General features: G+C 44.1%; 1 protein-coding gene across 1 annotated transcript in view; it reads right to left on the bottom strand.

Moving 5' to 3' along the window:
* Positions 1 to 8,258, bottom strand: part of Taf5 (TATA-box binding protein associated factor 5) — an 18,210-nt gene extending 9,952 nt beyond the window's left edge. The window contains exons 1-4 of the mRNA XM_031390605.1: positions 7,648 to 8,258; positions 4,753 to 4,990; positions 964 to 1,279; positions 119 to 282 (exon numbers count right to left, since the gene is read on the bottom strand). Coding sequence (XP_031246465.1) covers positions 119 to 282; positions 964 to 1,279; positions 4,753 to 4,990; positions 7,648 to 8,209 — 1,280 coding nt within the window. The 5' untranslated portion in view covers positions 8,210 to 8,258. The remainder of the gene's footprint in view (positions 1 to 118; positions 283 to 963; positions 1,280 to 4,752; positions 4,991 to 7,647) is intronic.
* Positions 8,259 to 8,817: the final 559 nt, after the last annotated feature.

Genomic DNA, 8,817 nt, shown 5'->3' with positions numbered 1-8,817 from the left:
CACAGCCCCCCTCCTGTAGGCTTCTTCCCCCACCTGTTGTGACATAGCCCCCCTCTGTGTAGGCCTCCTCCCCCACCTGTTGTGACATAGCCCCAATCTGTGTAGGCCTCTTCCCCACCTGTTCTGAGGCGGGGCATTGGGATCTTGTTTTTTGCTTTTAGAGCCAACACTATCCTTTTTAGGCTTCTTCTTTTTAGGTTTTCCTTCTTCATTTTCTCCCTCTTCATCCTCATCATCCAAAGGCACCTCAATTTCTGGCTCTTTTAATAAACCAAAAAATACCTACAAGTCAAAAGAATCAACAGTTTTTAAATTAACTTTTGTTCAATGTGTCTGGTTAGGTCATTTGTCTTTTCCGGCTCTCTTGCAGCTACAAATGACCACGTAATTCTAACCCACAGAGAGACGCAGAAGCACACCACTTACACCTGCCTACTGTCCTGTTTAAAGAGAGACACAGCAGACCTTCTGTTGTGCCCCCTGCTCTTCCCTGGATTCAGCTGCATTGCTACAGGAGCCATTTGAGTGTGTGCACACACATACATCACACTCTAAGATGGTGGGCCAGGAGCCATTTGAGTGTGTGCACACACATACATCACACTCTGAGATGGTGGGCCAGGAGCTATTTGAGTGTGTGCACACACGTGCACCACACTCTAAGATGGTGGGCCAGGAGCCACAAGCCAAGAAGCACAGACAGCATTTGGAACTCTCATGTAGGTATCAGAAGAAAAGCAAAACCAAAAAACCCTTGCTCGCCTCAGCCGCTGTAGTTAAGGCTCTGTTACATGAGACCACTCCCCAAATCCTCACAGACACCAGGAATGCTCAAGACAACACATTTAAATGCAGTGTAAGATTACTCCCAAGGTAGCTAGAAGAACGTAGACATAATTTCCACGATATATGGATAGCCTACAATCTTCCACCTACATTATCGTCCTAGGATTGCTCCCGTACCTTCGATTTGTTTGCTTCTCGTTTCGCCTCTCCTGCCAAGCTTCCCACCATGGCATCTATCTGCTGCTTACTGCGAGGCATCCCATCAAAGATGTCGATGTAGAGGTGCTCCTGGACTATGTTCCATATCTGATTGTTCTGTTTCTCCTGAAGATGCCGCTTCAAGAGTTGGTACGAGTCACGGGAAATGCGAAGAACAAACTTACTTGTCCGGAAGTCCAGCATGGTCTCATTCCCTTTCATGTGCTCCTTTTTGGTAAGACTAGATAATACTCGTAGGTCATCCTGGTAATAACATTCCTGATCTCCATGGAACCTGTTTTAGTGATTTTAAAAAGTCATTTTTCAATATGTCATTAAGGTAATCTGCTTCTCCCTCATATAATAAACCATCCCAGAATCATCTGTAGTTAACATATAATTATATATTTATATTATAAAATATAATAATATAACTATATAAATAACCCTGACTAGGCTGTAGGGTCAATAGTAATATATTTCAAAATAATTAAAACTCCGTTTCTAAAGTCACTCTTAAAATGACCAATTTCTCTAATGAACTGTATTATAAGAATTTCAGGAGAAAGTTCTGAAATAAAGCAGTGAATGAGACATCTGAGCAGACCTAAGACGCACCACCAGCATGTATTTCTTTTAATAACCATCTTTAACCCATGGTGACACGTGCCTTTAATCCCAACATTCAGGAGGCAGAGCCAGAGCCTGGATCTGAGTTTGAGGCTAGCTGGTCTACAGAGTGAGTTCCAGGACAGCCAGGGCTATACAGAAAAACCCTGTCTCTAAAAAGAAATTTAAAAAAAAAAATCTTTGGCAATACAAAAAAATGTTAGAATCCTTGCTTCACTGAATTTTGCACTTTCTCAAAACCTCTTTAAAACTTTTTATTCAAAACATTTCAAACACAAAGTAGAAAATAGTATGCCTTCAGTGTTTCTTATCACAAACTCGATGATAATCAGGACATGGATTCTTATAAGCCTATACATTTTAATTACTTATGTTAAGACATATTAAATATTTTAATGATAAACTAGAGAACAGATATTGGTACTAAACAATGAGCACTGTCATATTTTTACTATTACCAAGGCAATTAAATAAAGCCTTCAGCCTTGGTTACAACTTATAGTTTAAATATATTTTTGTCCTTATTCAGTCTTGGCTTATTTTACCCTCATTTGGGCATGGTATCCTAGCAGAGTGTCTTTAATGGGAATTATGACAGCCCATATTTCTACATGGAAAGCTGGCTATCCAGAGATTGAAGGAGCAAGACTGATGACTGAACTACAAAAGAAATTAGCTTCTAAGCTGGGTGGTGGTGGCATATGCCTTCAGTTCCAGCACTCAAGAGGCAGAATAAGTTCAAGACCAGCCTGGACAACCAGGACTATTACACAGAGAAACCCTGTCTCTTAAAAAAAAAAAAAAAAAAGCTTCTAGTGTAGAAATGATATTATCAGCCAAAGAGAGGGGAGGGGGCTACAGTTTGCTTTCAGTACCTTCAATTAGGAATCCAAGTGCAATGAGTGGATAACGGCTTTCAGTTGTTATCCAAGCCCTGTGGCCTGCACTGAGGCACTCCCTTTGGTCTACAACCCTGCCCCCTGGGCATCTGTACTGCCTTCCCAGACTTCACATTTCTCCACTTTTTCCTTTTCTGTATCCTGTATTTATTAAATGTTGGAGCTCTTCAAGGCAATGTATGGCTCTAGGTGCTCCTCTCCTCTCAGCTGTTATTCAGGGGGATGGGATTACATTACAGAGGGACAGAGGGACTACTGGCAGACGTCTTGGAACTATTGTTTTGTTTTTGTTTTGTTTTGTTTTTTTGGTTTGAGATAGGGTTTCTCTGTATATCCCTGGCTGTCCTGGAACTTCACTCTGTAGGCCAGGCTGGCCTTGAAGTCAGAAATCTGCCAGCCTCCCAAGTGCTGGGATTAAAGGTATGTACCACCACCGCCCAGCAAGTATTGGGGTTTTTTTTTTTTTTTTTTTTTTTTGGTTTTGGTTTTTGGGTTTGGGGATGTTTTTTGTATGTTTTGTTTGATTGATATTTTGGGTTTTGTTTTGTTTTGAAGACAAGGTTTCTCTGTGTGGAACTCAAGCTGTAGACCAGGCTGACCTCAAACTCAGAGACCCACTTGCCTCTACCTCCTGAGTGCCCGGATTAGAGTTGTACACCATCATGATACACATGGTTACTGATTCTTAATGGGCTCTTAAATTAGTCAAAAATACACTTGATTAGTACTCCTACTTGACACAGCATGTCCTCCTCCAGGGATTTCTGTCAGGAAAGTCATACTTCTCCAGAGGACACACCAGAAATCTGGATTAGCAATGGTGTCTCACCTCAATGTCCAACCCAGCACTGTGGGGTCAGTCTGCTTTTCACTTCACCAGCAGATTCGTGCTTCTCAGCAGCGATGCTACTGACATACTGGGCAGGACAATTCTCTGCTAAGTAGGACTATCTATACATCCCATAATAGTTATTATTATTTCCTCCTCCCCAACAATTATTATGACAAACAAATATGCCTCAACATATCTGTAAGTGTCTATGGGAAAGAAGACTATACCACCACTGTGAAGCACTTACTAACCCTAGTCATCCAGTAGTCTTGCCCCTCACCATCTGTTTGCCTCTTTTCAAAAAGGCCATTTAAAATGCATACTCGGGCCCTAGGGGTTGGGGGTGGGGACCATGCCCATAACCCTAGCACTCAGAAGGGAGAACCCAACAGATCTCTGCAGGTTTGAAGCCAGCCTGGTCTACACAGTAAGTTCCAGGCGAGGCAGGATTACACACTAAGATCCTATCTTAGGAAAAAGACAAAAAAGACTTCAATTAATGAAATGATCCTCTAATGACATCTATAGCAGAGTGCCTCACTGTCCCCACATGCTCATTTTAGCCCCCTTCCTCCGTAACACCTGACCACTAGCTGGGGACAGGAACCTCAGGGAATATGGCATTTCCTACATCTGTAGCTAAGGATGCTCACTGGTAAAAGGTTAGGAAGAGAAGTGTGAGCATCTTCCAGGAGTGTGTGCCTTTCGTGCTGACCACAACAGTGTTGGGCTACTTTCCAACAGAGCACCAGCTTGTGCTGTCAAGCAGAAGCTCCACGACAGGACGAGAAACTGATGAAGGCCACATTACTGATGATCGAGGATTTACCTGTCAGCCCTAAACTTCTACCTTTATGAGAAAACCAAACTTACATTTTACTTAAGCCTCTTTCTGGGGTTGTTAGTCATCTTCTAATCTAATCTTAACACAGTTTCCTACTGCTCTTAGAATCAAGTTTTTATTCACAATCATTGAATTTTCAGTGACTCTCAATCAAATCTCATCTCATCCAATACAAATCCCTATTATTCTTATGACAAAGATCCTCAATGCAGTCCAAGAATTTCCCCGTTGTTCCCAACTGAATGCTATATTGCGGCCCTGCACCATTCCCTGCCTCAGCTACTATGAGCTTCTTTTAGCCTCTGTAACTACCATGATCCCTTCCCCCACAGAGCATTCCAGGTATGTTCTTCTCTTCAACTGGCTAATTCCTAGCCCTTCTTCAGATCTCATTTCAAGACTGTTTCCTCTGGAGGATCAATCCTCCTGCCTGTGTCAGGTTCATATTGCCCAAGGCACCTATCCTTCACAAAATACCTTCTGATTTACAATCTTATACTTGTGTGATTACAGATGTGTGTTTATACATACATATATAGATAGATATGTTAAGATTCACATACTTCTCAAAGAATGATTTTGCTTCACTTTCATGTTGATTATAAACTAGCTCCAAGTACATATGTACAAACAGAGGATAAAAGAGTTGGGATAACTCTGCTCGATGGCAGTCCAGAGAACATTCAATGAAGTGTTTCAGTCCACTGTAGTATTCTTCATACATGGTAGGGTCTCCTTGTTGGTTGTAGGCCGACAAGACAGCACTGACGTCTGGCTGGTCTTCCACAGCTACACTTGGAACTGTTTAAAAAATGAATGACAACTTTTAAGAAAATGATCTAAAATGCACCAAGCAGATGTGGTTTTGCTAAGGCCCCAAGGACAGCTGTTTCTCAGAACTGTCCCTGTCTTCTCTATTTCTCTTCCCCAGCACAACCATGTATCTTTTCCTTTTTTCATTTTGTATTACATTTACTTATTTTGTGTGGTTGTGTATGGGGTAGCAGGCAGTCAAGCCATAATAGTTATATGGAGATCAGAGGGCACATTCAGTAGACAGTTCTCCCCTTCCAGTATGGAGGTTTCTAGGACTTATCTCAGTTCATCAGGCTTGGTGCAAGTACCTTGACCTGCAAGCTCTCGGTCACAAAACCTTTTAATAAGATTCAGGGTGTTTTTGAGTAGCCCAAGCCCTTCAGTTTGACTGTATTTTACATTTTTAATTCAATAACAAGAACAGTCAATATTTTTCCTGGAATTGTGTTATTCTAAACATAAGGTGTGCATACAGAATTGGGAATGTGCTAAGTAGCTAAGACTTATCTAGCATGCACAGGCCCTAGACTGAACTCCCAACACCACCAAATTAATAAATAAATGGATGTGCAAAGCTAACAATTATGTTAATCTTCTCTCAAGGCTCAGTGCAAACAGCATGCATCACACTCAACTACATTGTATATAAATCCTGTGCTATCAATCCTGTGATACCCTCATATTCAAACATCAGTCACCTTAGATAAAATAGCAGCTCAAGGAAAAGGGCGAACATTTGGTACGGAATATAAAAGACTACAACTCAACTGCATATACTTAAAGCAATTTCTATAACCAATCAGTGCAAGGTAGAAAGCCTGAGTGTTTGTAAAACAGCAATACAAAACAATAATGCTTTTTTAAAAATCAAATTAGAGTTTGGATGTTGAAAATTTTGGCAAACTACAGTTATAGTGTTATACCCTTTTATGTTTTTCAAAATGTGATTATAGCAGGGCGGTGGTGGTACACACCTTTAATCCCAGCACTTGGGAGGCAGAGGCAGGTAGATTTCTGAGTTCGAGGCCAGCCTGGTCTACAGAGTGAGTTCCAGGACAGCCAGGGCTACACAGAGAAACCCTGTCTCGAAAAACAAACAAACAAAAAAAAACAAAACAAAAACAAAACGTGATTATACATACTCTTTACTAAAAAAAAATTATAATTAAAGTTATAATTTTGTAGTCATTCTCATGGTCCCTTTTTCTCCTTGGTTTCTTGAGTATGATCTAAAAGCATAAGTCAAGTTTCTTGACAGATGAGAGATATTAGAAAAATAATATAATAATATAAATTGTTACAATATAGTCACAAAATTTAGCATACAGAAAAGATCCTCCTTCCCAGTCACATTTTCCACATATTTTTACTTATCACTCCCTTCCCCCATAACTATATTTAGCTGAGGATGGCTTTGATCTCACAGTAATTCTCCTGCCTCAGCATCCCAAGTGTTGGCATTATAAACATGACATTTCTATTTATGGATCACAGTGCCATGTGTTAAAATTTCCTGTGTGGCAATGTTCTCTCTGAAATAGATTAACATGTCTAGAACCACTAACCTGGATAATTTAATTCAATATTTACTGATCTCCTTTGAGAATTTCTACTGAGTATGAGTTTAAAAACTTTAAGTTTGGTGTATGTTAAAAGACAACTTTCAAGTAGCAGGGTCTCTCCTTCCATCAAGTGGGTTCTGAGGACCCAACTCGGATGGCCATGCATGGCAGCAAGCGTCTTCACCAGAAACCCGGGTTTTACTATATGGATTTGTGGCAACAGTTTCAGGGAGAAACATGGACATGATGAGTTGTAACTGGATTCAGGAACTAAACTTTCAGTACTAGGCACATTACACATTACATCTTAGACTCATAATAACTTACTTAGTAAAAAGTAAAAAACAAAACATACCAAAAAAAGTACAAAAAAAAATACCTTTAACTGACATCACACAAGGAAAAGCAACAGAGACAAAAAAGTCTGCCCCACTTTTCAAAAGCACTCCTTAGAAGCCCTATGGCAGATTCCCAGACTCTGCCCCTAAAGAGTTTAATAAGCCTGAAGTGATGCTCAGAAATCGGTATCCTCTAAAATTTAACACGGGTGGTTCTCAGCCCACATTCTAAGAAAACACTTATTACTACAACCGCTCTGGATGTGTGGCCCAAAGCAAACCTTCAGGCTTTGCTCAAAAAGTCCGTTTTCTCGTCTCAACAGGAGAGATGAGAACTATATACAATTGTGAAAAATCAAGACACAGAGAGTACTTGCAGCACAATAGTAGTGTGGGAATGGAACAGTACTATACTCGTGTTCACGCGAACCTAATCCTCGGTTCCTAAGTCCAGGGAAGAGTGGGGACACCGAAACCCTAAGGTTCCCCTCTTCTGCCAATCCCCGGTCCCTGGCACCTCCCTCCGCTCCACAGCCCCGCTCAGCCTCTGGCTGGAACTGACAGCTCCGAGGAGGGTTTGACTGCGCAGCCGGCGCAGCAACGAAAGGGGCGGGCATGTGGCCCTAGAGGCGGGCCCAGGAAATTCAAAACAAGCCCGCAGAGGTGCAGGCCTGCCAGCCCTTGCCTTCCCGGCTCGCTCCCCTGCAAGCCGGCGCTCCTTCCCCGGGACTCCGAGACTCACCCTTTCCTGGAGCCGCAGGACCCGAGGCCGACCCTGAGAACACAGAGGTCACCGAAGCGCCTGTCCCCGGAGCGTCGGGGGCCGCGGAGCCGGGAACCGAAGCGGTGACCCGGCTGAGAAGCGCGCTGGCCGCCTCCGCACCGGCCCCGTCCAACTCGCCGGCAGCTCCAGAGCCCGCCACCGCCTCCTCCAGCAGCCGGGCCTCACGGCGCAGCGCCTCTTCGGCCTCGCGGAGGTTGCTCTGCCGTAGGAACTGCAGCACAGCCAGGAGAGTCTGTCGGTCGTGGGGAGCGCCGGCCTCGGCGGGAGCGGCGGGCACCGGGGCCGCCCCCGCCGGAGCAGCGGCAGAGACGGCCACCCCAGGCTTGGGGGTCCCGCCGTCCCCGCCGGCCGCCGCCGCCACCGCCACATTCCCGCCGCCGCCGCCGTTGGGGCCGTTGTTAGGAGTGCCACCGCTCCCCTCGCCTGCGCCGTCGCCAGCCTGCGAAGGTAGCAGCGTCGGCGGTCCCTCAGGCTCTAGCTTGACCGCCACCTCCGTCTGCTCCTCCGCCAGCGCCGCCATCTTGCGGCTGAGCCACCTCGCGCCGTCAAGCGTGACTGCATTTTCGCCACATGGAGGGCGGGGGAGGGCGTTTCACGACAGCTGGGGCAGGCTACTTACGGCAGGGGGAGGAGCTAGCGAGGAGACGAGGAGTGAGAAAGAGCTACTTTCAAAACGGCGAGAGAGGCAGGCAGGAAGTGGGAGTCGATTACCGGCTCTATGGCGTTTGCCTGATGATTACAGTTTATTGCAGGCTGGCTACGTTCAGGCATTGAGATAGCCGGTTTATATTATACGAGCTCTTTCAATTCAACAAGTTTGGAAGGTGCTAAGCCCTGGAGTCTTTACAGAGGGCTTAGCCGGAACCCAAAGAGGTTAGATACCGTGCTAAAATCAACACACGAAGGAAAAGATTCACGCCCAGGCATTTGATTCAAAAGCACATAGCATTTATCAGAAAGAGGCGTTCTAGTTACTGCTGAGGCTCTCAATACTGTGAGCTGAGCAGTGGTTCCTTTCTTTTTCAGTTTTTAATTCCTGTAAAGATCTAGCTTTGTGAACTTTACAGTACATGTTATAGTGTTTTTAAAAAAAAAGCTTTTAAGCTGGATGCAGTTTTTAAAAATAAA

This window comes from Mastomys coucha, unplaced genomic scaffold (genome assembly GCF_008632895.1).
Source record: "Mastomys coucha isolate ucsf_1 unplaced genomic scaffold, UCSF_Mcou_1 pScaffold21, whole genome shotgun sequence".
NCBI lineage: Eukaryota > Metazoa > Chordata > Mammalia > Rodentia > Muridae > Mastomys > Mastomys coucha.
Note: the sequence above shows the minus strand (reverse complement) of the source record. Positions and strands in the feature narration are given on the sequence as shown.